This window comes from Oncorhynchus mykiss, chromosome 20 (assembly GCF_013265735.2).
Source record: "Oncorhynchus mykiss isolate Arlee chromosome 20, USDA_OmykA_1.1, whole genome shotgun sequence".
In the NCBI taxonomy this organism is placed as follows: domain Eukaryota; kingdom Metazoa; phylum Chordata; class Actinopteri; order Salmoniformes; family Salmonidae; genus Oncorhynchus; species Oncorhynchus mykiss.
This window is the reverse complement of record NC_048584.1, coordinates 23,649,015-23,676,514: the sequence shown is the minus strand read 5'-3', so window position 1 is coordinate 23,676,514 and position 27,500 is coordinate 23,649,015. Positions and strand designations below refer to the sequence as shown.

The following is a 27,500-nucleotide window of genomic DNA, read 5'->3' as shown; positions in this document are numbered from 1 at the left end:
GGGTGTCAATAATTTTGGACCCCAGTGTAGCTTCTCTACACTGTCTTTCACTAGAGCCTGAGCTTGAGATGGTTGTGTCACAACTGATCTCCAGACAGTTTCTAATCGATTTTATTGATCCCTTACTTCCACAGAGGAGGAAGATGAGGGGAGCTATGACAGCGACAGAGGAACCAATGACGTCAAGACGACGCCACCATCCTCCAAAGACACGCCAATGAACACTGCTGCGATTGGACCAGCCGCTAAGCTTCAAGCCAATCAGAAAGCCAGGAGCAAGAAGGAGAGGCAAGGTGATGATGCAAGCATGCCCAGTGCGGAGCTGAGGATGAGAGGAGCCCCCTGCACGCCACGTCCTGCTACTGCAGACCGGAGACGCCCAGAGCTCCAGGAGCCACAGGGGGCTAGGAGAGGACCTGTACCTAGCTGGAGGGCCTCATCAGTGGGCAACAGCCTCGAGGACAGCAGGGGGGTCCAGGGACCTCTGGCGGAGGCCGAGATGAAGAGCTCAGGACCCCAAAGCATTCTGGGACAGGTGAGGAGGGGAAATGAGAGGACCTGGGGGTCTCTAGGTTAATCAAAAACTGCTTCCTCTTTTAAAATCCCCCTCAACTACTTGAGACTGTTAAAATGCACGTGTTACGGTTTCTCTCTAGCTACATGGTGATTATGATCATTGTCTATAATGCTAACCTGTCCTGACCTGTTTGGTTGTTCCAGAGGAGAGGCTGCTGGCTGGAAACTGAGACCCAGAGAGAGGACACCACCAGGGGCAGGAAGAGCAGGAAGAAACAGGTGGGGATGGGGGTCAACATGGGTGGAGGGGGAGGGGGGGAGGGGGGTCATGAGAGAAGGAGGGATAGGGGCAAACAAAAAGAGGCAGTGTGAAACAGGAAATGGCAGTTGGTGGAGAGATAGAGTCCTGAGCAGGAACAACAGGTAGAGCAGAAGAGAGAGGATGAGTGGGCATGGAGGAATGGGGAAAATGTACATAATGTAACTGAAAAGGTAATATAAATGTGCTTTGGCAAATTTAAGTCAGAAGCTACTGCATGACTTATCTTATTATTACCAAACTGCATGAGCTGATCAGTTTTAAACAACCGTGAATCTGTCAGCTGGTGAGATATATGACTGCTGAATAAGTGTGATGTCGTTTGTGTGTGTTTTGGTGAGAACAGCCCTGAGGTGGTTGCCTCTGACTGATCTTATCACAGTCATACGGAGGGAATGTGACAAACACATGACTCTAAGCAAACAGCACAGAACAAAAACCCCAATCTACACACACATACTTACTAAACTCACACACATGCGCGCACGCAAACTAAATACATGCACCCGTTCATATGCGCATACACACAATTTCCACACACACCAACCCAGAGAGGTGAGTAATATTCCATACCCTCTGGTGATGAAACCTCTGTCACTGTAATATATTGTCCCTTCATGTGGTAAACACCCACACACACACACACACACACACACACACACACACACACACACACACATCTTTCAAGCAATAATATATGGTCCTTTCTTTGGAAAGCCCAGATACAGGCAGAAACCTGTTGAACAGGCTGATTTTACAGCTCCATCATCAGTCATCATTAGGAAACCAGCTTAAACCAGAATAGTACAGGGGCTGGTGTGTGTGTGTGTGTGTGTGCGTGTGTGTGTGTGTGTGTGTGTGTGTTTTGGGCGGGCGTGTGTCGGTGAAGAGGTGTTTGTGTGTGTTTGGTGGACAGGGGTAGTTCTGACAGCAGTAAATGGCAGAGGTTACAGGGTGTGCATGCTTTTGTTCTAGGCCTGTACTAAAATACCAAATTAATTCGATGAGCAATGAATTTACGATAATCGATAATTTTAATGCATTTTAACTTGCCCAACCCCCCCCCCCCCACCCCCCGCTTCTTCTTCACCAAAATCCAGACAGCTGATGTTCTGAAAGAGATGCAAAATATTGATCCCTACAATTCAGCTCGGCTAGACAATCTGGACCCTCTCTTTCTAAAATGATCTGCCGAAATTGTGGTAACCCCTATTACTAGCCTGTTCAACCTCTCTTTCACATGGTCTGAGATCCCTGAAGATTGGAAAGCTGCCGCGGTCATCCCCCTCTTCAAAGGGGGAGACACTCTAGACCCAAACTGTTATAGACCTATATCCATCTTGGCCTGCCTTTCTAAAATCTTCGAAAGCCAAGTTAACAAACAGATCACAACCATTTCGAGTCCAACTGTACCTTCTCCACTATGCAATCTGGTTTCCGAGCTGGTCATGGGTGCGCCTCAGCCACGCTCAAGGTCCTAAACGTTATCATAACCGCCATCGATAAAGACATTACTGTGCAGCCGTCGTCATCGACCTGGCCAAGGCTTTCGACTCTGCCAATCACCGCATTCTTATCGGTAGACTCAATAGCATTAGTTTCTCAAATGACTGCCTCGCCTGGTTCACCAACTACTTCTCTGATAGAGTTCAGTGTGTCAAATCGGAGGGCCTGTCGTCCGGACCTTAGGCAGTCTCTATGGGGGTGCCACAGGGTTCAATTCTCGGGCCGACTCTTTTCTCTGTATATATCAATGATGTCGCTCTTGCTGCTGGTGATTCTCTGATCCACCTCTACGCAGACAACACCATTCTGTCTACATCTGGCCCTTCGTTGGACACTGTGTTAACAAACCTCCAAACGAGCTTCAACGCCATACAACACTCCTTCCGTGGCCTCAATCTTCTTTTAAATGCAAGTAAAACTAAATGCATGCTCTTCAACCGATTGTTGCCCGCACCTGCCCGACCGACTAGCATCACTACTCTGGACGGTTCTGACTTAGAATATGTGAACAACTACAAATACCTAGGTGTCTGGTTAGACTGTAAATTCTCCTTCCAGACTCACATTAAGCATCTCCAATCCAAAATTAAATCTAGAATCAGATTCCTATTTCGCAACAAAGCCTCCTTCACTCATGCTGCCAAACATACCCTCGTAAAACTGACTATCCTACCGATCCTTGACTTCTGGCGGTGTCATTTTCAAAATAGCCTCCAACACTCTATTCAGCAAACTGGATGTTGTCTATCACAGTGCCATCCGTTTTGTCACCCAAGCCCCATATACTGCCCACCACTGCGACCTGTATGCTCTCGTTGGCTGACCCTCACTACATATTCGTCGCCAAACCCACTGGCTCCAGGTCATCTATAAGTCTTTGCTAGGTAAAGCCCCGCCTTATCTCAGGTCGCTGGTCACCATAGCAACACCCACCCATAGCACACGCTCCAGCAGGTATATCTCACTGGTCATTCCCAAAGCCAACACCTCTTTGGCTGCCTTTCCTTCCAGTTCTCTGCTGCCAATGACTGGAACGAATTGCAAAATCACTGAAGCTGGAGACTTATATCTCAAATCAAATCAAATTTATTTATATAGCCCTTCGTACATCAGCTGATATCTCAAAGTGCTGTACAGAAACCCAGCCTAAAACCCCAAACAGCAAGCAATGCAGGTGTAGAAGCACGGTGGCTAGGAAAAACTCCCTAGAAAGGCCAAAACCTAGGAAGAAACCTAGAGAGGAACCAGGCTATGTGGGGTGGCCAGTCCTCTTCTGGCTGTGCCGGGTGGAGATTATAACAGAACATGGCCAAGATGTTCAAATGTTCATAAATGACCAGCATGGTCCAATAATAATAAGGCAGAACAGTTGAAACTGGAGCAGCAGCACGGCCAGGTGGACTGGGGACAGCAAGGAGTCATCATGTCAGGTATTCCTGAGGCATGGTCCTAGGGCTCAGGTCCTCCGAGAGAGAGAAAGAAAGAGAGAAAGAGAGAATTAGAGAGAGCACACTTAAATTCACACAGGACACCGAATAGGACAGGAGAAGTACTCCAGATATAACAAACTGACCCTAGCCCCCCGACACATAAACTACTGCAGCATAAATACTGGAGGCTGAGACAGAAGGGGTCAGGAGACCCCTATCTCCCTCTCTAACTTTAAGCATCAGCTGTCAGAGCAGCTTACAGATGTGTACCTGTACACATCCAATCTGTAAATAGCGCACCCAACTACTTCATCCCCATATTGTTATTTTTCCTCTTGCTCTTTTGCACCCCAGTATCTCTACTTGCACATCATCATCATCTATCACTCCTGTGTTAATTGCTCAAATTGTAATTACTCTATGGCCTATTTATTGCCTTACCTCCCTGACCTTACTACATTTGTACACACTGTACATAGATTATTATTTTGTGTTATTGACTGTACGTTTGTTTATGTGTAACTCTGTGTTGTTGTTTTTGTCGCACTGCTTTGCTTTATATTGGCCAGGTCGCAGTTGTAAATGAGAAGTTGTTCTCAACTGGCCTACCAGGTTAAATAAAGGTGAAATAGTGCTGCGATGGAACAAAAGCCTGCACACTCTGTAGCTATCCAGGAACATGGGAGGGCGACCACTGTTTTTGGAGTTTAAAGATGTATATAGTCTAATGATGTAATTTCCTGTCGCAGGCTAAAGGGCGTGCAGTGAGTCGGCTGCTGGAGAGCTTTGCGGCTGATGAAGGATTCCGATTGGACGAGGAGAGTAGCTTCTCCGAGGGGGAGGAGGAAGACATGGAGCATACATCTCACACACGCAGAGCACCAGGTGAGAACACACACACACACACACACACACACACACACACGCACACACACACACACACACACACACCACAGGGTCACAAACCAGTCTAAATGTTCATATTTTTGTCTCTCTCGTTCTTTCTCACTCTCTATTCTGCCTCCCTCTCTCTCTGCAGCAGTGCTTAACTGTGTGCTGAGCAGGGAGATGCTGGTGGATGGTCTGAAGGTGTTGATATCTAAGGAGGATGAGCTGCTGTATGCTGCTCGACTACACACTCTGGACCTGCCTGACATGTAAGGCACTGACACCTACTGATACCTACTGATATGGCCTGCTCAATTCCGATAGACATGTTGATGTAAAGGACTGGCTGACTGGCTTGTAATACATTTAATACAATCTCTGTCTCTCTGTCTCTCTCTCTTTCTCTCTCTCCGTCTCACTCTCTCTCTCCTAGATTCCGTGTAGTGATTGAGGGGGAGAGGGGGAACAGACCAAGGATCTACTCTCTAGAACAGCTATTAGAGGAAGCGGTGTTGGATGTGCGGCCACAGACGGAAGCCATCTTGACTGCCGGGATGCGTGTTTGTGCCTACTGGAGCGAACGCTCCCGCTGCCTCTACCCTGGATACGTCCACAGAGGGGGTCTGGGAGAAGAGGAGAAGGAGGGCAGTGTGATGGTGGAGTTTGATGACGGAGACAGAGGAAGAATCTCTCTGCCCAACATACGCCTGCTACCCCCAGGTTATCAGATACACTGTGAGTACACTTGTCTCCCTCTCTCTCTCTCTCTCCCTCTTTCTCTCTCTCTCTCTCTTTCTCTCTCTCTCTCTCATATATTCATATATATACACATTCCTGGAGGGTAAATACATGGTCTGGAGAAAACTGGAGTCTGTCAACATTCAATCCAGCTCCACTCCTTAAGTCTTTTTTGTCCTACCTCCCTCCCGTCTAATAAAGATTGCTTTATTGGCATGAAGTACAATTTGTAAATATTGCCAAAGCAGTATAGTGGGACAGCATTTCAGTAAATACAGTACAATGCAAGGATAATGAAACACAGTTAATTTCAGTAGTAAAAGTAATAGTACATATAATCATGTATTCAGGTACAACACTACTGCTGTTGTATTGTGTAATCTTCGGTCGATGCATTTAATTAAATCATAAGAAAAAAATAAAAAATAAATAAAGAATGGCTAACAAATAAACTCTCCCTGTCTCTCCCTCTCCCTCTCCCTCTCTCTCTCTCTCTCTCTCTCTCTCTCTCTCTCTCTCTCTCTCTCTCTCTCTCTCTCTCTCTCTCTCTCTCTCAGGTGCGGAGCCATCTCCAGCCCTGCTCTCACCTGGTCGTCGTGGTCGCAGAAGCTCCACCCAGGACAGTACAGACAAGCCCACAGAGAGACCAACCAATGGGGAGACAGGAGGGAGGAGCCAGGAGCGGAGACCAGGTAATGGCTCAGAGCATAATTCCATGGTATTACACTGAACAAAAACAGAAACGCTACATGTAGTGTTAGTCCCATGTTTCATGAGCTGAAACAAAACATCCCAGAAATTGTCCATATGCACAAAAAGCTTATTCCTCTCAAATTTTGTTCACAAATGTATCTACATCCCTGCTAGTGAGCATTTCTTCTTTGCCAAGATAATCCATCCACTTGACAGGTGTGGCATATCAAGAAGCTGATTCAACAGCATGATCATTACACAGGTGCACCTTGTGCTGGGGACAATAACAGGCAACTCTAAAATGTGCAGTTTTGTCATACAACACTATGCAACAGATGTCTAAAGTTTTAAGGGAGTGTGCAATTGGCATGCTGGATGCAGGAATGTCCACCAGAGCTGTTGCCAGATAATTGAATGTTAATTTCTCTATCATAAGCTGCTTCCAAAGTCGTTGTTAGAGAGTTTGGCAGTATGTTCAAAGGGCCTTACAATCGCAGACCATGTGTAACCACCCCAGCCCAGGACCTCCACATCCGGCTTCTTCACCTGTGGGATCGTCTGAGACCAGCCACCTGGACAGCTGATGAAACTATGAATTTTCACGACAAATTCACTTCTACACAGACTGTCAGAAACTGTCTCAGGGAAGCTCATCTGTGTCCTCACCAGGGTCTTGACCTGACTGCAGTTTGGCGTCATAACCAACTTCACTGGACAAATGCTCACCTTTGATGGCCACTGGCACGCTAGAGAGGTGTGCTCTTCACCGATGAATCACGGTTTCAACTGTACCGAGCAGAAAACAGACAGCATGCATGCATGGCGCTGTGTGGGCGAGCAGTTTACTAATGTCAACGTTGTGAACAGAGTGCCCCATGGTGTTGGAGGGCTTACGGTATGTATGGGCAGGCATAAGCTACGGACTGGAAGCTGAAAATGTCCCAGTTCTTCCATGGCCTGCATACTCACCAGACATGTCACCCATTGAGCATGTTTGGGATGCTCTGGATCGATTTGTACGACAGTGTATTCCAGTTCCCACCAATATCCAGCAACTTCGCACACCAGCTACTGACTGGTTTTCTAATCCACGCCCTTAAGTTTTTTCTTAAGGATCTGTGACCAGCAGATCTGTATTTCCAATCATGTGAAATCCAAAGATTAGGGCCTAATTAATGTATTTCAAATGACTAATTTTCTTATATGAACTGTAACTCAGTATAATCTTTTCAGTTGTTGTGTGTTGCGTTTATATTTTTCTTCCATGTAGATGGTGCCAGTTCCTCCCATTTGTTTGAAATTGTGGCTTACAGCACCAGTGAGATAGATAGCATAGACAACCAGTCATCAGTCATCTCATCACTCACCATCCCAGCCCCAATCAGTCACTGTAGCCCCAAGACAAACTGCTTCATAGGCCCGCCTGGCCAACTTACTATTCAGACCAGCTTTACTCATGTATAATACACATATATAATATGATTTTATCTCAACACTTCTTCCTTCTCAATGGAACCCCCCTCATGTCTAACGTCATCACTGTTCCAACTGTCACTGGTCTGAATGCCCTCCAGTCAAACAGCATTCTCATAACTCAACACAGACTAAATGTGACAAGTTGCCTCCAGCTCTACAGTAAGGGCTGTTATTTATGGCTACGAAGAATTTGTTCTCATTGACTTACCTGCTTTAAAGGAAGGTTAGGTTGATCAATCTTGTTTATAAGTCTCTCTCTCGCTTTCTCACTCTCACCCTTTCTCTTTATTCTGTTTCTTCTTCCAGTAGGACGACCCAAAAAGGTCAAGCCAGGGGCCAATAGTTCCTCAACAACATCAGAGAGTGTAACCAGTGGCAACACTTCCTCGTTAAGCTGGCCAGCAAAGAGACTTCCAGTGGACTTCTTCCTGTTCAACGGGACGTCTCGTAAAACCCACCGAGGGGGTCACCAGCGAGACTTGGGGGTGTTCCACCGCCCCGCCACACACCCCTTTGCCCCTCCTGCTCCCCTCAAGGGCATCTTCCGTTCCCCATTCGAGATCGACTCCTTCAGTAGCATCGCCAACGGTTACGCTGGAGCCTTCGGTACCGGAACCCAACGGCCTGTAACCACGGTAATGCCTCTGGGGCTGAGGGACTCTGTCACCATGACAACAGCACCCTCCAACAGGAAGTCGAGCGACAGAGAGAGAAAACAGTTCCTGGTGAAGCTGGATCATGAGGGTGTGACGTCGCCCAAAACCAAGAATGGGAAAGCTCTGCTGCGTCTGGGGGGTGGCAGGGGGCACAAGGGTCCCTCTGCAGGGGTGGCGGGTGCACCCCTGAGGTACATCCACCCTGCTCTGGTAGTGAAGGACAGGAAGAAAGGAGGAGGAGAGAGTGGAGTGTCCAGGTCTGAGCTGCTCCTAAAGGGGGCTCCAGCCCTCAGAAAAGGGCTCCCCTCATCTGGTTTAGGGGGTCTGGGGGGTGAGTTTGGAGCTCTGGACTGCCCCAGCGACTGCCCCAGCTCTTACTCTGAGCTGGATGAGGATGATGATGATGATGATGGAGATGTAGCTCGGAGGAGAGCAGCAGCAGCAGGTGCGGGACGTTTCCTCTCCCGTCTCTCCGTCTGCTCCTCGTCCTCCTCCTCTTCCTCCTCCTCCGGCTCCCTCTCTTCATCCTCCCTCTGTTCTTCCGACAATGACTCCTCCTACTCCTCAGATGAAGAAGGGTCTTCATCCCTCCTTCTCCACAGAGCGCTGCTCCAGCAGCAGAAACACAAACACAGGCAGAGCTTGACCTCTAACCGCTTAACCCCTGACCCCTCCACTAACCCCAAACCTAACGCCGCCTCCTCAGCCTCTGCCCAACCACACGCCTATGTTGCCAAGGCAGCCATGACCATCACCGGAGGTTCAAAGGTGAGAGGAAGTGACAGAGGAGAGGACAGGAAAGAGTACACATCAAAGGGAAGGACTAATAGTAGCAGTAGCGCAGTCAAAAACCAAACCAAGAGGAGAGATGGTTCCGGGTCCAATACACACATTGCGATTCCCAACACACACACTTCGACCCCCAACACCCCAGCCTCCCAGCCCAAACCTCCCAAGGACCACCCAGCAGCCAAGAGGCAGAGGATGTTGTCACCGGACCCCCATCCCAATATGTCCGCCCTCCTGCCAGGTCGCCAGCTGTGGAAGTGGTCTGGAAACCCCACGCAGGTGAGACACACAGAGTCAAAGTAGAGGCTATTATAATCAAATCAAATCAAATCACATTTTATTTGTCACATACACATGGTTAGTAGATGTTAATGCGAGTGTAGCGAAATGCTTGTGCTTCTAGTTCCGACAATGCAGTAATAACAAGTAATCTAACTAACAATTTCAAAACTACTGTCTTGTACACAGTGTAAGGGGATAAAGAATATGTACATAAGGATATATGAATGAGTGATGGTACAGAGCAGCATAGGCAGGATACAGTAGATGGTATCGAGTACAGTATGTACAAATGAGATGAGTATGTAAACAAAGTGGCATAGTTTAAAGTGGCTAGTGATACATGTATTACATAAGGATACAGTCGATGATATAGAGTACAGTATATACGTATGCATATGAGATGAATAATGTAGGGTAAGTAACATTATATAAGGTAGCATTGTTTAAAGTGGCTAGTGATATATTTACATCATTTCCCATCAATTCCCATTATTAAAGTGGCTGGAGTTGAGTCAGTGTCAGTGTGTTGGCAGCAGCCACTCAGTGTTAGTGGTGGCTGTTTAACAGTCTGATGGCCTTGAGATAGAAGCTGTTTTTCAGTCTCTCGGTCCCAGCTTTGATGCACCTGTACTGACCTCGCCTTCTGGATGATAGCGGGGTGAACAGGCAGTGGCTCGGGTGGTTGATGTCCTTGATGATCTTTATGGCCTTCCTGTGACATCGGGTGGTGTAGGTGTCCTGGAGGGCAGGTAGTTTGCCCCCGGTGATGCGTTGTGCAGACCTCACTACCCTCTGGAGAGCCTTACGGTTGAGGGCGGTGCAGTTGCCATACCAGGCGGTGATACAGCCCGCCAGGATGCTCTCGATTGTGCATCTGTAGAAGTTTGTGAGTGCTTTTGGTGACAAGCCAAATTTCTTCAGCCTCCTGAGGTTGAAGAGGCGCTGCTGCGCCTTCTTCACGATGCTGTCTGTGTGAGTGGACCAATTCAGTTTGTCTGTGATGTGTATGCCGAGGAACTTAAAACTTGCTACCCTCTCCACTACTGTTCCATCGATGTGGATAGGGGGGTGTTCCCTCTGCTGTTTCCTGAAGTCCACAATCATCTCCTTAGTTTTGTTGACGTTGAGTGTGAGGTTATTTTCCTGACACCACACTCCGAGGGCCCTCACCTCCTCCCTGTAGGCCGTCTCGTCGTTGTTGGTAATCAAGCCTACCACTGTTGTGTCGTCCGCAAACTTGATGATTGAGTTGGAGGCGTGCGTGGCCACGCAGTCGTGGGTGAACAGGGAGTACAGGAGAGGGCTCAGAACGCACCCTTGTGGGGCCCCAGTGTTGAGGATCAGCGGGGAGGAGATGTTGTTGCCTACCCTCACCACCTGGGGGCGGCCCGTCAGGAAGTCCAGTACCCAGTTGCACAGGACGGGGTCGAGACCCAGGGTCTCGAGCTTGATGACGAGCTTGGAGGGTACTATGGTGTTGAATGCCGAGCTGTAGTCGATGAACAGCATTCTCACATAGGTATTCCTCTTGTCCAGATGGGTTAGGGCAGTGTGCAGTGTGGTTGAGATTGCATCGTCTGTGGACCTATTTGGGCGGTAAGCAAATTGGAGTGGGTCTAGGGTGTCAGGTAGGGTGGAGGTGATATGGTCCTTGACTAGTCTCTCAAAGCACTTCATGATGACGGAAGTGAGTGCTACGGGGCGGTAGTCGTTTAGCTCAGTTACCTTAGCTTTCTTGGGAACAGGAACAATGGTGGCCCTCTTGAAGCATGTGGGAACAGCAGACTGGTATAGGGATTGATTGAATATGTCCGTAAACACACCGGCCAGCTGGTCTGCGCATGCTCTGAGGGCGCGGCTGGGGATGCCGTCTGGGCCTGCAGCCTTGCGAGGGTTAACACGTTTAAATGTCTTACTCACCTCGGCTGCAGTGAAGAAGAGACCGCATGTTTTCGTTGCAGGCCGTGTCAGTGGCACTGTATTGTCCTCAAAGCGGGCAAAAAAGTTATTTAGTCTGCCTGGGAGCAAGACATCCTGGTCCGTGACTGGGCTGGATTTCTTCCTGTAGTCCGTGATTGACTGTAGACCCTGCCACATGCCTCTTGTGTCTGAGCCGTTGAATTGAGATTCTACTTTGTCTCTGTACTGGCGCTTAGCTTGTTTGATAGCCTTGCGGAGGGAATAGCTGCACTGTTTGTATTCAGTCATGTTACCAGTCACCTTGCCCTGATTATAAGCAGTGGTTCGCGCTTTCAGTTTCACACGAATGCTGCCATCAATCCACGGTTTCTGGTTAGGGAATGTTTTAATCGTTGCTATGGGAACGACATCTTCAACGCACGTTCTAATGAACTCGCACACCGAATCAGCGTATTCGTCAATGTTGTTATCTGACGCAATACGAAACATCTCCCAGTCCACGTGATGGAAGCAGTCTTGGAGTGTGGAGTCAGCTTGGTCGGACCAGCGTTGGACAGACCTCAGCGTGGGAGCCTCTTGTTTTAGTTTCTGTCTGTAGGCAGGGATCAACAAAATGGAGTCGTGGTCAGCTTTTCCGAAAGGGGGGCGGGGCAGGGCCTTATATGCGTCGCGGAAGTTAGAGTAACAATGATCCAAGGTCTTTCCACCCCTGGTTGCGCAATCGATTTCCTGATAAAATTTAGGGAGTCTTGTTTTCAGATTAGCCTTGTTAAAATCCCCAGCTACAATGAATGCAGCCTCCGGATAAATCGTTTCCAGTTTGCAGAGAGTTAAATAAAGTTCGTTCAGAGCCATCGATGTGTCTGCTTGGGGGGGGATATATACGGCTGTGATTATAATCGAAGAGAATTCTCTTGGTAGATAATGCGGTCTACATTTGATTGTGAGGAATTCTAAATCAGGTGAACAGAAGGATTTGAGTTCCTGTATGTTTCTTTCATCACACCATGTCACGTTGGCCATGAGGCATACGCCCCCGCCCCTCTTCTTATCAGAAAGATGTTTGTTTCTGTCAGCGCTAGAGTCTCTCCAGTGAGCCATGTTTCAGTGAAGCAAAGGACGTTACAGTCTCTGATGTCCCTCTGGAATGCTACCCTTGCTCGGATTTCATCAACCTTGTTGTCAAGAGACTGGACATTGGCAAGAAGAATGCTAGGGAGTGGTGCACGATGTGCCCGTCTCCGGAGTCTGACCAGAAGACCGCCTCGTTTCCCTCTCTTTCGGAGTCGTTTTTTTGGGTCGCTGCATGGAATCCACTCCGTTGTCCTGTTTGTAAGGCAGAACACAGGATCCGCGTCGCGAAAAACATATTCTTGGTCGTACTGATGGTGAGTTGACGCTGATCTTATATTCAGTAGTTCTTCTCGACTGTATGTAATGAAACCTAAGATGACCTGGGGTACTAATGTAAGAAATAACACGTAAAAAAACAAAAAACTGCATAGTTTCCTAGGAACGCGAAGCGAGGCGGCCATCTCTGCCGGCGCTGTCCTGTAAGCTGGTATGTGTGAGGCTTGATGGTTAACACAGTCTGAAATAGATTTATTGAGCAAGGTCTTATTAAATTGACTTTTTGAGTCAGATCACTACATTAGTGACCGACTGCCTCGATTCGGTATTACAGTGCCTTGCGAAAGTATTCGGCCCCCTTGAACTTTGCGACCTTTTAGCCACATTTCAGGCTTCAAACATAAAGATATAAAACTGTATTTTTTTGTGAAGAATCAACAACAAGTGGGACACAATCATGAAGTGGAACGACATTTATTGGATATTTCAAACTTTTTTAACAAATCAAAAACGGAAAAATTGGGCGTGCAAAATTATTCAGCCCCCTTAAGTTAATACTTTGTAGCGCCACCTTTTGCTGCGATTACAGCTGTAAGTCGCTTGGGGTATGTCTCTATCAGTTTTGCACATCGAGAGACTGAAATGTTTTCCCATTCCTCCTTGCAAAACAGCTCGAGCTCAGTGAGGTTGGATGGAGAGCATTTGTGAACAGCAGTTTTCAGTTCTTTCCACAGATTCTCGATTGGATTCAGGTCTGGACTTTGACTTGGCCATTCTAACACCTGGATATGTTTATTTTTGAACCATTCCATTGTAGATTTTGCTTTATGTTTTGGATCATTGTCTTGTTGGAAGACAAATCTCCGTCCCAGTCTCAGGTCTTTTGTAGACTCCATCAGGTTTTCTTCCAGAATGGTCCTGTATTTGGCTCCATCCATCTTCCCATCAATTTTAACCATCTTCCCTGTCCCTGCTGAAGAAAAGCAGGCCCAAACCATGATGCTGCCACCACCATGTTTGACAGTGTTCAGGGTGATGAGCTGTGTTGCTTTTATGCCAAACATAACGTTTTGCATTGTTGCCAAAAAGTTCAATTTTGGTTTCATCTGACCAGAGCACCTTCTTCCACATGTTTGGTGTGTCTCCCAGGTGGCTTGTGGCAAACTTTAAACGACAATTTTTATGGATATCTTTAAGAAATGGCTTTCTTCTTGCCACTCTTCCATAAAGGCCAGATTTGTGCAATATACAAGTGATTGTTGTCCTATGGACAGAGTCTCCCACCTCAGCTGTAGATTTTTTTTTTTTTTTTTTTTTTACCTTTATTTAACCAGGCAAGTCAGTTAAGAACAAATTCTTATTTTCAATGACGGCCTGGGAACAGTGGGTTAACTGTTCAGGGGCAGAACGACAGATTTGTACCTTGTCAGCTCGGGGGTTTGAACTCACAACCTTCCGGTTACTAGTCCAACGCTCTAACCACTAGGCTACCCTGCCGCTCTTGGCTGCATCTCTGATCAGTCTTCTCCTTGTATGAGCTGAAAGTTTAGAGGGACGGCCAGGTCTTGGTAGATTTGCAGTGGTCTGATACTCCTTCCATTTCAATATTATCGCTTGCACAGTGCTCCTTGGGATGTTTAAAGCTTGGGAAAACTTCTTCACAACAGTATATCGGACCTGCCTGGTGTGTTCCTTGTTCTTCATGATGCTCTCTGCACTTTTAACGGACCTCTGAGACTATCACAGTGCAGGTGCATTGATACGGAGACTTGATTACACACAGGTGGATTGTATTTATCATCATTAGTCATTTAGGTCAACATTGGATCATTCTGCACTGAAAGTAAAGGGGCTGAATAATTTTGCACGCCCAATTTTTCAGTTTTTGATTTGTTAAAAAAGTTTGAAATATCCAATAAATGTCGTTCCACTTCATGATTGTGTCCCACTTGTTGTTGATTCTTCACAAAAAAATACAGTTTTATATCTTTATGTTTGAAGCCTGAAATGTGGCAAAAGGTCGCAAAGTTCAAGGGGGCCGAATACTTTCGCAAGGCACTGTACATGGCAACATTTTACATTTAACTTTTTTTAATTTAACCTTTATTTAACTAGGCAAGTCAGTTAAGAACAAATTATTATGGCCTCCCGGGTGGCGCAGGGGTTTTTAAGGGTGCTGTACTGCAGCGCCAGTTGTGCCACCAGAGACTCTGGGTTTGCGCCCAGGCTCTGTTGTGACCGGGAGGTCCGTGGGGCGATGCACAATTGGCCTAGCGTCGTCTGGGTTAGGGAGGGTTTGGCTGGTAGGGAAATCCTTGTCTCATTGCGCACCAGCGACTCCTGTGGCGGGCCGGGCGCAGTGCGTGCTAACCAAGGTTGTTTGGTGAGCCCGTACGGCAGTTGTAGCAAGATAGTAGCTACTAAACAATTGGATACCATGAAATTTGGGAGAACAAAGGGTTAAAAAAAAAAAGAACAAATTCTTATTTACAATGACGGTTCAATTGTGTTTTTTACGTTGGGGTCTACTTTGTCTACACCTATTCAGCATCGTTCACACCATCTTAAGCCATCTTTTTAAGGATTCACATGTGAGGCCATGTGCTGAACAGGGTGAGTAAGGTAGTATAGTAAACAACCATTGATTTCAAGACTAAAAGTGGTTTAAGCAGTAGCCTACAATAAGGGAAAAACTCCATGTAAAAATAGACTTTGTCTAGTCCTTGGCCTGTATCCTAATCTGACTTTCAGATAAAAAACATTTATAAATTATTTTATAATTATTAGATGATGCTTACCCAGACACTTGTCTCAATTGATGGGTAATGTGAAAGAAATCCTATAACCACATCTAGCTATGTGGATGGTCACTATTGTCTAGATGTTCAGGAAATACAATAGATGACCGTAATCACCCCCAGACACACCTGGCTAACTTGATGGGTCATGTAATCATTGTTTTGCAAAGTGGAGTCTTTTTATTATACATGTAGATTGCTAGCTAAACAATTAACTATAGTCCCAAGCCATAGCTACAGTACAAACGGATTGTCTTAGCTAGCCACCAAGCATGACATGCTGGAGTATGAATCTGTAAGTTGCAAGTAGCTACAGCTAACCAACTAGGTTCAAGCTAGCTAACATTAGGCTATAACTAGATTTCTGAGGTATGAAATAATATTACTATATAGATCATACCAGCAAGCTAATGATCGCTAGCTAGCTAACAGTATGCTTTAACTTGCAATGTTAACTACTTTCTGACAAAATGAGAAACTTATGATATCTGAACATGTACCCGTATACATGGATGAATGCTTCATGGCAGAGTGTCTGTTCCATTTGGCTTGTAGCTACAGCTTGTTGGGCCCGTTGTTGTGTCAAGTCACTCCGGTTCACACTGACCGTGTGCAGAAATTATTCCATCACAACTTTTTCCCACTGATCTTTGTTGATAGCTCCTGCTAAATTCTGGGCAGCAAAGTTGTTGAAAGCAGTAGCAACACTTTTGTAGCTCTCCATGGCTAACGTTATATCTTGCGTAAAAAGCAGCGTTAGCAGGGATTATTTACACATACAGAGCAGCTCATTTTATATACGTGCTACATGGCAGACCAATCCAAACTCATCTCTCAGCATGTCCAGCCCATCCATTATCTCAGACAATCATGGCTAGCGGGAAGGTTCCTGCCTTTTTCTGTCGCTTAACCAACTAGGCTCGTAATTTAACAATTGTATTCACATTTTACGATTGCATGCAAGTTTGTTATTAAGGCACATGAAAGTTCACATGTTCCAGAAGGCATTTCTACCCAAAAACTCATTTTGATAAAAATGAATTTAGAAAACGTTCAAATGCCTCTCCTGTGAAGTAGTGATGTGCGACATACGCCTAGCTTCTTGAAACGGGTCACATTATAGATAAGCTACAGAAAAACCAGGGCCCTCTAAATACTCTGAAGCAGTGCTATTCAAAGTCGGGGTCGGGAGGAATTGCAGTGGTGTCGCCAAATTTAAAAATATTTACATTTTGAGGGGGAACTCAAAATTAAGTGTACAGATTTATATAATTTTATGCAACAAACGTTATTGAAAATGTTATTGTATTTTCTGTATTTTCTATTTGTATTTTTTGGTTTTCTTAATTTTGATAGGAGAGCTGAAAATGTAATGAATTGAAGGTTATTTGTTGATGTGAAAATCAAAGTTGACCAATTTTAAGGTTTTGTCATTAGATTTGGGGTGGGGTGGGGTCCCAGAAGTTCTGGCAAAAAAAACATGATTCTTGCTGAAAAGGTTTTAGTACCACTGCTTTAAAGGCTCTGGCCATAACCATTTTGCCATCATAGAAGTTTGGTTCCATGTTCTTACCTGGACTTCCTCCTAACGTCCCCCCTCTTTCTCTCCCTACAGAGGCGTGGTCTGAAGGGTAAGGCCCGTAAGTTGTTCTACAAGGCGATCGTGCGTGGTGGTGAGACGGTGCATGTGGGGGACTGTGCTGTATTCCTGTCCCCCGGTCGGCCCCAGCTGCCCTATGTGGGGCGAGTGGAGAGCCTCTGGGAGTCCTGGTCCTCCAGCATGGTGGTCAGGGTCAAGTGGTTCTACCATCCCGAGGAAACACGCCTGGGGAAGAGGCACCACGACGGAAAGGTACGATGGATAATTATTCAACAACTTGATCAACTTTTTGATCAAATGATCAACAAATAATCAAATTAAATCTATTTCTCCATGGGATTAAGGAAGTGGCTCTTTATTTATCTTTTCATTTTCAATTTATCCCCCCTCTACCCAGCATGCTTTGTACCAATCAAGCCACGAGGATGAGAATGATGTCCAGACCATCTCACACCGCTGTCAGGTGGTCAACCGTGCCGAGTACGAGCACCTGATTCGCAGACGCAAGTCAGGGGGCGGAGCTCAGGACCTGTTCTACCTGGCCGGAACCTACGAACCAACCACAGGCCAGCTAGTCAGCGCCGAAGGCGTGGCCATCGTCCCCTAGCAACAACTATGGAGTGTAAACAAAGCAAAGCCTTCAAGATGGCTACCTCATCTCATAGGGCTGGACCGAGCTACTGGCGCTGGTGTCAGTGAAGCATGGTTCTGTCCAGAACTAGAGAGTCCAGAAAGGAGGATCTTCCTTGTTCTGGTTCTAGTTCTTGCTGGTTCTGGATCTTGGTTCTTGGTCTTATTTGGGTGTGGACGATCCCAAACCCCAACAGGGATAACAGCACTTTGGACCGCAGTGGATTCTATTATCAGCACGGGAGTCATCTGACCTGAAGAGGGACTTCAGTACTCTACTGACCTAAAACAAAGACAAACAGTGCCCACTCTACACTCTGTCTCCAATAGTTGTTTTACAGTCTGTCATAGAGTCAAAGACTGTCATAGACTGACTCTTAGGCAGTCTGACAAAGAGAGACTCTCACCAGGTTGTTGCTGTAAGTGAGAATGTTGTTTTCACTTCTCAGCCTATAGATCTGGTTATATAGAATACACAAAAGAGACTGGGCGAGAGAGAGAGAACGTAAGGAGAGGAGAGGAGAGCAGAGACTGTTCTCTCCCCCTTCAGGGTTTAATGGTCTTTCTGGTGCCCACACTGGTCTGATGATAAATGAACAACGGCAGGATTGAGAAATCCCAACAGGACCAAAAACACTGTAGTTCTGAAGTGTGTGTGTGTGTGAGAGTGAAAGTATGAGTGCGTTTGTGTGCTGAGTGGTTGTAATGGATGCATTTGGTACTTGAAGTGCTCAGAGTAAATAGTGCTTTAGCGTGTGTGTTTGCTTGTCTGTGCGTGCGTGCATTGGTCTCTAGTCTAGACCTCACCATGGAAAACCCTCAATGTCTTTAACACTCAGAAAGTAAACCTACTAAACGTAAATCTATAAATATTAATTAATATATAGATCGATTTACTAACAGCTTCTTCTCTAGACAAAAAAAAAAGACAAAAAGGATGATTATTTCTCCAGTCAAGCCATACACTTCAATACCTCTCATATCCTCCTATTCAGGTGCATAGATGTACAGCTTAATTATTTGTCTATCTCTGTGTGTTGTACAGCATTATGTATAAAGACGTTATGATTCAACTGTACATAGTATACATATATAATATACACGAAGAGAGAAATATATCCCTCTTTGTTTCTCTTTAGGTTGTGTTATTTTTCAAATATTTTTCTTTGAGTTGTTCTTTTGGCTTAGGGAGGAGAAAGTTTTAGTCCTCTCTTCCTGCACTGAGTATGTGGTGGGGATGGGATGGTATGGGGTCCATGAGGGGTAAAGCTGTAAATATGCTACAAGGGAAGGGTTCAAGTCCCATTTTTGGGATTAGGGTGGATTTGATGACTTGGGATGGAAGGGGATGTTTTTATAAGAAAAGTGGAAAAGGCTTTTTGTGTCGACATCATCATTGGTCTGTTTTGTATATTTTTCATATATGTTTTTATTGTGTCTATTGTTATGTGCTTATTCTCCTGAGGGGGTTTAACAGAAATAGAAATACTGGACAGAAACCGAGTTTCTTCTATTTGCTGATCCTTAAAGATCTAGACCGGAGAGTTCTAGATGTTCTATATCTATATTATATTCTTAGAGGAGATCTATGTAGGTATTTATCTGGCCTCAAAAAAACAAAACCAAAGCGCATCTATGTTTACGCTTGATCACATTAGAATACAATATGAAGAAATATACAAATCTGAAAATATTCAATCTAATCAAAATTCCGGGATCCTGCAATCATATTGAAGTAAAATACCTGTGTTCCCTCATACCTGTTGGCATAGAACATCGCTTCACCACCATGTTGCCATGGGAGCAACGTTTTCTTTCTGCACATTGCCCGGCTGTTGCACTTGAAGGCTCCATGACAACCGTATATGACATTACATGAAAGTAAAGGACAATCAGAGCCAATCAAAAGAGGGTAATATATATTTAGAAAAAAGATCAAATCAAAATTGTGCTTAATCTTGTTCCTGCATTGCCAAAAATGTCTCTTTCTGTTTTTAATATTTTTATTTTGCCATTGTCTTTTTCCTGACTGTTATGCAAGCCTGGGATGACTGTGTTTTCAGTGTTGAGGTTTTTACAAGGACAACATTAATGCCTTTTCGTTTGCGACTTACATGGACTCTTTTTAAACATTGTTGCTGTTACACTGCGAAGCAAAAGCTTTAAAAGAAATCTAATGTGAACATCCATATTATGTTACTTTTTGTAGGTCTTGAAACAATTTTTTAAAAGCTGTATTTTCTTAAAGAAACACTGGATTCAGTTCTAAACATCACATTAGGTAGTGTCATCATCCTTGTGCAACCTGTTTTGGAGGCCCACTGGAAACAATTGACTTTGTAGGGTTGATATATACTTTGTAACATTTGTCTCAGTCATTGTTGGAAACATGACTAAAATATTTCCCCTGTGTAAAAAAACAAACAAAAAAGAAAAGTTATTTATCTTAATTTTATTGCCTTTGTGTTGCGTTTCATTAAAAAAAAACACTAAAAATGATATCAGCAAAGTTTTTAAATGTATTTTTATAGTACATATACAAGTACCTGGATTTAGTTTAGAAGTTAAAATTCCTTCACAATCCACTGTTAGGTGCAGAAGGAAGGAAACAGAAAGAAAAATAAGCAGGGGAAAAGGAAACTGAAACTTTATACCATGTTTGAGTGAAAGAGTGAGAGTGATAGAGCTATGTTGTGTGTATGTGTGCGCGCAGTACAGTGTGGTTTACTGGTAGACTTTTCAGGCAGCACAGGTGGGTCAGGTATTTAGAATAATACAAATGGAACAGAACCATTAAGACTACAATGCAGCCATATCACATTACCCATGCAAGGACACCCTCATTTAAAACCTGTGTGTGTCGTGTGTGCGCGTTGGTGTGTGTGCAGCACGCAGTGTGTGTGAGTGTAATGCCTATACAATCCCCTGTAGTGTATAGAGTTTCTAGGACAAAGTGTATATCTTTGAGAATTATATTATTTAATACTTCCCATGATACATGCATACCGTTTATTACATCTTGACAGTATCCTTTGTCACATGGATTACTGCCATACCCTGCCTAAAGCCTCATGTTACTGTAGTCAGTTCATGGCAACTTACAGACGACGAGTAGAGGATCTCAACACTGATCTAAGGTCACTTTTGTTTTCCTCTGTAATGTTTTAGGTCAGAATTTGAGGAATGTAAGTTGATCTGCTCTTAAATTCATGGCTTCTGTGCTGCCCCCTATGGTGTGTTTTTGACTGGTTAAAACTGGAAAAGTTGAATCATTCCTTCCTGAGTGACTGTCCTAATGGTCCTTGTCAGTACCAGTGGTGGTCGGTGCCATTTAAGATGAGGGAGGACGATTTTGTTTTTTAGTCAACATAGCTAATAGAACTAACACATTAGTAAAACCCGCTACAATCATGCAGTAACGTTACAGTGTACCGTCAATAAGCAGTTTAGCACTTACACTGGCGAGCCCCGGTGGCAATAAATTAGTTAAACCAAAAGCTTACCTTGACTTGGAAGAGTGACAGTATTGTGTTGGATAGTCGTAGCCAGCTAGTTAACATAGCATTTCTCTGTTTGAGCAGGGTGTTTCAGTAGGCTAAACTAGTTAGCTGCATTTTCTAGCTAAGTAAGTGAAACTGAAAGTGAAAAAAAATGACAATCTCTCTATCTCACTCTTGCTTCTCCTTCATTTTGGAAGAAATTAATTTGTTAAAAACTGTTCAACTGTCTCTTTGAGTCAACTACTCACCACATTTTATGCACTGCAGTGCTAGCTAGCTATAGCTTTCAGTACTAAACCTATAGCTTTCAGTACTAGATTCATTCTCTGATCCTTTGATCCTTTGGGTGGACAACATGTCAGTTCATGCTGCAAGAGCTCTGATAGGTTGGAGGACATCCTCCGGAAGTTGTCATAATTACTGTGTAAGTCTACGGAAGGGGGTGAGAACCATGAGCCTCCTAGTTTTTTTATTGAAGTCAATGTACCCAGAGGAGGACGGAAGCTAGCTGTCCTCCGGCTACACCATGGTGCTACCGCACAGAGTGCTGTTGAGGCTACTGTAGACCTTCATTGCAAAAAAAGTGAATTTGGAAGGTATTCAGACCCCTTTTTTCCACATTTTGTTACGTTACAGCCTTATTCTAAAATTGATTATATATTTTTTTAAATCCTCATCAATCTACACACAATACAGTGCATATCAAAGCAAAAACTAAGCCATAAGGTCAAAGGAATTGTCTGTAGAGCTCCGAGACAGCATTGTGTCGAGGCACAGATCTGGGAAGGGGACCATAACATTTCTGCGGCGTTGAAGGTCAATATGTGTTATTTCATAGTTTTGATGTCTTCACTATTATTCTATAATGTAGAAAATAGTACAAATAAAGAAAAACCCTTGAATGAGTAGGTGTGTCCAAACATTTGACTGGTACTGTATGTAAACATGATATTTCAGTTTTTCATTATGGGGTATTGTGTAGATTGATGAGGGAAAAAAACTCTTAAATACATTTTAGAATAAGGCTGTAACGTAACACAATGTGTAAAAAGTCAAGGGGTCTGAATACTTTCCAAGTACACTGTATTTAGTATAGTTGAATCTGAAAAGGATCATTTTTTTAATGTTTTAAAAGTTTGACATGAATGAAATTCACTGAGGAGGATCAGATTAATGAACATCCGAGCTTAGGAGCCTCCACTGGCCAGTATGTTTAGTTCCACTTCTGTGTGTTTGACACCCATACATTATCCTGTGGTATGTGTGTGTTTATCCTCTTTTGTTGTCAGAGCTGGATGTGTGGGCGGTTAACCTCTTTATAGCGGAAACACAGAGATATGAAGCTGTGTGCCTGCCAGTCTGAACATACACATACGCACCCACTCACACACAAACACACACACTCACACACTCACACAGGTACACACAGAGAACACACACACTGCTTACTTTTAATATCTCCTACTACATCCCCCCACTCGCCCTCTCATCCAACCAACGCCTTGAAAAAACACAGACATTAAGAGCAGTCTTTGACTGCTTATCTGCACGTTTGCATTGGGCTTATCTTGTTGACATTGTTAAACTACTTTACCCAGCATGCCGAGGGAGATAGAGGTACAATAGGAGACCAGGGGCGGAGCTAGGGATGACCTTGGGGTTAATGGGACAAGGGCTTTCAGATACAAAGACAGGACACAGTATTCTAAACCTGTGCGTGTGTCTGTGTGTGCGTGTGTGTGCGTGTGTGTGTGGTTGGGGTATTTTGGGAACATGGGCTAGGAGAGAGTAGAAGGAGATCACCACTACTCCAACTCGCCTCATCCATCGTCCACTTGATATCCTGTGTGATCTGTCTGCTTATGGATAAGTGTGTGTGTATGTGTGCGTTCATGTGCGTGGGTGCATACCTGTGTCTGTGAATATAGCTAGCAGTAGTAACAGGTGGAGCTGAGTTGCAGTCTTAATTTTCCTATCCTGAAAGCGGGCTAAGCTTAACCCTAACCCTAGTTTCATGTTCACACCCTGGCTCATCCTTAACCATATCCCTAACCCTAACTTCATGTTAACATCCCCGGCTAAACCCTAACCCTAACTTCATGTTAAAATCCCCGGCTCAACCCTAACCCTAACTTCATGTTAACATCCCCGGCTCAACCCTAACCCTAACTTCATGTTAACATCCCCGGCTCAACCCTAACCCTTCTTGTCTCCTCTCCTGAATACCCATTCAGACCTGAGTGATTGATTGGTGGATCCTGCTAACCTCTTCCTGGATACTGGCCAATGGCTGTTCAGTGAGAGCTGTGAACTCTGCACAGGGTCACAAGCGTGAGTTCCGGGGGGGTGGAAGGGGGGAGTAACAAATACTCTGCTACAACCAATTCGTTTTTGAAGGTTATGCTAGAGAAGTCCAAGTAATCTTCCTACTTCTTTTGAATCCAGTTATGGGATAGCACACAGCACTCAAAATAAGTTAATCGTGTGCCCCAGCTGTACCAACTGTACCCACGATTGACCAATGTTAATGTTGAAAGGGATATCATGCACAGAGCCCGGGTAATACTCCCAGTTAGTGCTGATTCACACGGCTGAAATCTGGCATAGCACTACATACTGAGATGGAACTGGATCCTCTGAGGAGAAGATTTAAGGCCTTGGATACTGGTGGTGGTTGACTGTTCCAACTCTGGGGACGTTTCCAACTGGCATTGGAGTTTTAATGGATCGTGTAGGTCAAACATCGTGTACATTTTTACTGGATGCAGCTGATATGAGGGATACGATCTGAGGTTGTTTGGGAATGTGTGTGATATTTGGGATATGATCTGGATGTGGTTGAAGTGTGTGTGTGCGTCAGTGCGGAATGCTTGCGTGTGTGTGCGCGCGTGTGTGTGTGTGTGTGTGTGTGTGTGTGCGCGTGTGCCTGTGTGTGTGCGCGCGCGTGTGTGTGTGTGTGTGTGTGCGCGCGCGCGTGTGTGTACAGTAACTGCGTAAGGCGGCAGACAGTGCCAAGCTGTTCTAGTCTGCCCTGGAGACAGTAGGTGACAGGACATATATTTATACAAGACCCAACCAGGCATTGCAACTTTGTTACAGGACAAGCTAACACCCCCACAGCACACACACACTGTTTTCATTTGTGAGACCCTCGTTCCTTTTCACCTGTATGGGCTGCAGTTAGCCTAGCGGTTAGGAATGTTGGGCCAGTCACTGAAAGGTCGCTGAGATGAATCCCCAAGCGACTAGGTGAAAAACCTGTTGATGTGCCCTTGAGCAAGGCACTTAACCCTAATTGCTCCTGTAAATCGCTCTGGATAAGAGTGTCTGCTAAATTACTGAAATGTTAATGCACTGTAAATGTATGGTATCCATCAGAAACTGGAGACCCCCATTCCTCCCCTGACCTCTCCTCATCCTGCCCCATCCCCCATTCCTCTCCACGCTCAGTGTGTTCTTTCCTAAGATCGTGTCTGCAGCCACATTGCAGAGATAAAATATTAGCCATCATATATCTACAGTTAAGAAATCCCCTTCCCTGTCTGGTGGTGTCCATTTCTGTCTCTAGCCCCTACATGGCCCCCTCTCCCCTAACTGCTCTCCTTGCCACGGACCATCTCAGGGCAATGCGCCTCTCATCGTAATCAATGCCCCCACAGTATCTATGTCACATTCTGCTCTCGGTCTATGTCAAACTAACATGGTTGGTCTATGTGCGGCATTGTCATCAAGGTCGCTCAAGATCCACTTCTAAATCCGACGTCCGTCCAGGTACCCAGGACATCGAGATGCCTTCAAGACCAGCCACCACGGGCAACGTTAAGCACTATTACCATCAAGTAGGCTTGGGTTTTGCTAGGGTGTTGTTAACAGGGGGGGGGGGGGGGTGGGAGTAAGACGTGACCTCTCTGAGGGTCGCTTATTCAATCCCAATGAAAGACATTCATTATTTATTTTGTTGTTTTAACCCTATCTCAAACCTAAACCCTTAACTTAACCATTCGGAATTAATGCCTGAACTTAACAAGCCGTGAGGCACTGGCGACAGCAGCGGTGCAACCCAGGGTGCGACTGCAGCAGGGGGAGCAACCCGGGGTGCGACTGCAGCAGAGGGAGCAACCCAGGGTGCGACTGCAGCAGGGGGAGCAACCCGGGGTGCGACTGCAGCAGGGGGAGCAACCCGGGGTGCGACTGCAGCAGGGGGAGCAACCCGGGGTGCGACTGCAGCAGGGGGAGCAACCCAGGGTGCGACTGCAGCAGGGGGAGCAACCCGGGGTGCGACTGCAGCAGGGGGAGCAACCCGGGGTGCGACTGCAGCAGGGGGAGCAACCCAGGGTGCGACTGCAGCAGGGGGAGCAACCCAGGGTGCGACTGCAGCAGGGGGAGCAACCCGGGGTGCGACTGCAGCAGGGGGAGCAACCCAGGGTGTGACTGCAGCAGGGGGAGCAACCCAGGGTGCGACTGCAGCAGGGGGAGCAACCCGGGGTGCGACTGCAGCAGGGGGAGCAACCCGGGGTGCGACTGCAGCAGGGGGAGCAACCCAGGGTGTCCAAAACACCTAGAAATTTGACTTTTGGTGTAACTTCAACATTTTATGTTTTGAGAAATGTAAACAAAAGTTGGAATCTGAAGTGAAATTGGTCAAACTGTGAGATCTTATTGGGCATTATGACCTGCCTACCAGTCCCTTGCCAGACCACAGAGTTATGCAGGGATACCCAAATCCACTCTGTAGGGAGTCCGGGAGGACTTGGGCAGTGAGATGAGGAATGTGTGTGTGTGTGTTTGCCCTCTGGCCAGTGACAAACTTCCTGTTTCCAGTGCTGACAAGACAACGGAACAACTAATGAGAATGAGACCCAGTTCCCTCATGGCTTATCAATATTTCATAAACACACACACACACACACACACACACACACTGTGTGAATGTCACACAAACTTCTCCGATCCACCTAAGGGATTGTCAGATTTCTTAAAATGCTAACACACGGTTACCCACGTACCCTGGCATAGGATCTAAAAATACATGGACAGTTAACCTTGTATGGAAACCTAAAAGCAACAGCCAAAATAAAGGAAACATCAACATAAAGTGTATTAATGGGGTGTTGGGCCACCACAAACCAAAAAGCCTCAACACACCTCAGCATAGTTTCTACTAGTGTCTGTAACTCTATTGGAGGGATGCGACACCATTCTTCCACGAGAACTTCATCATTTTGTGCTTTGACGATGGTGGTGGAAAACCCTGTCTCGGGCGCCACTTCAGAATCTCCCATAAGTGTTCAATTGGGTTGAGATGTGGTGACTGAGACGGCCATAGCATATGGTTTACATTGTTTTCATGCTCATCAAACAATTCAGTGACCACTAACATGACACTAGCATGATGGGATATTAATTGCTTAATTAACTCAGGAATCACTCCTGTGTGGAAGCACCTACTTTCAATGTACTTTGTATCCCCTATTTACTCAGTGTTTCCATGTATTTGGCGGTATCTGTGCACGTCACTTTCAGTCAATATGAAATATTTTCAGATTTCAATACATTTTGCTGTTGGGATCCAGTGGCGGATCGGTGCCATTTGAGATAAGGGGGGAAATGTTTTACTTTTCATGAGCATAGCTTATTTCTATTACAGCATGTTGGTTGACTGTCATTCATATTCCATTCACCCAGCTCAATGTAACAGCAATTGGTTTAGGCTACTACATGATACTCAAACGTTCCCTATCCCCATCATGAGGTTTCTACAACCTAGCCTATGAATGAAAGTTTACAACATATGTGCACACAGGTCGCAAGGAAAATTTGAGGTGACAGACAGTGACACATGGACAGACAGTGACACATTCAATACCGCCTTGCACACTCTTGCCTGCATCTAGCTGATCTAGGGTGTAATCATTAGTCCAACATTTGCAAATGTGAGTTTCCATTGGACAAATTCATATCTGTTTATCTCTGTTTTGTTCCATTTGCTTCCGTTTAAGAAACTTTTTTTCTACAGAATCGGCGGAATGAATACACCCGTGATCACGCGTAAACCTGGTTCACATCCATAGCAGCCACATTGTATTCCTTTTCACAACAATGAGCTCCCCTCCTTGCTAACTAAGTCAAACTGAAAGTGGAGAAAAATGATATTCTCTCTATCTTTCTTGCTTCTCCTTCATTTTGTAAGAAATGAATTTGTTCAAAACTGTCGTCTTTCTCTTTGAGTCATCTAGTCACCACACCACGTTACACAGCTGTAACGTATGCTTTCAGTATTAGATTCATTCTCTGATCCTTTGATCAGAGACACAGTGTGTTTTCAATTATTTGGTAACGTGAATATATTTAGCATAGTTTTATCTAAAAGGATAACTTATTTTTGTTTTACAATTTAAATGTTTATGAA

General features: G+C 45.3%; 1 protein-coding gene across 6 annotated transcripts in view; it reads left to right on the top strand.

The window, feature by feature from the left end:
* LOC110499204 (BAH and coiled-coil domain-containing protein 1) overlaps positions 1 to 20,090 on the top strand; it is a 79,526-nt gene extending 59,436 nt beyond the window's left edge. For 5 of the 6 annotated variants that reach the window (XM_036956036.1, XM_036956035.1, XM_036956034.1 and 2 more), the window contains exons 15-23: positions 135 to 535; positions 721 to 795; positions 4,521 to 4,656; positions 4,811 to 4,928; positions 5,093 to 5,394; positions 5,955 to 6,089; positions 7,873 to 9,290; positions 16,977 to 17,213; positions 17,359 to 20,090. In XM_036956036.1, the coding sequence (XP_036811931.1) occupies positions 135 to 535; positions 721 to 795; positions 4,521 to 4,656; positions 4,811 to 4,928; positions 5,093 to 5,394; positions 5,955 to 6,089; positions 7,873 to 9,290; positions 16,977 to 17,213; positions 17,359 to 17,568 (3,032 nt within the window). In that variant the 3' untranslated portion in view covers positions 17,569 to 20,090. The remainder of the gene's footprint in view (positions 1 to 134; positions 536 to 720; positions 796 to 4,520; positions 4,657 to 4,810; positions 4,929 to 5,092; positions 5,395 to 5,954; positions 6,090 to 7,872; positions 9,291 to 16,976; positions 17,214 to 17,358) is intronic. The other variant, XM_036956038.1, reaches the window with a different exon arrangement.
* The last annotated feature ends 7,410 nt before the right edge of the window (positions 20,091 to 27,500 follow it).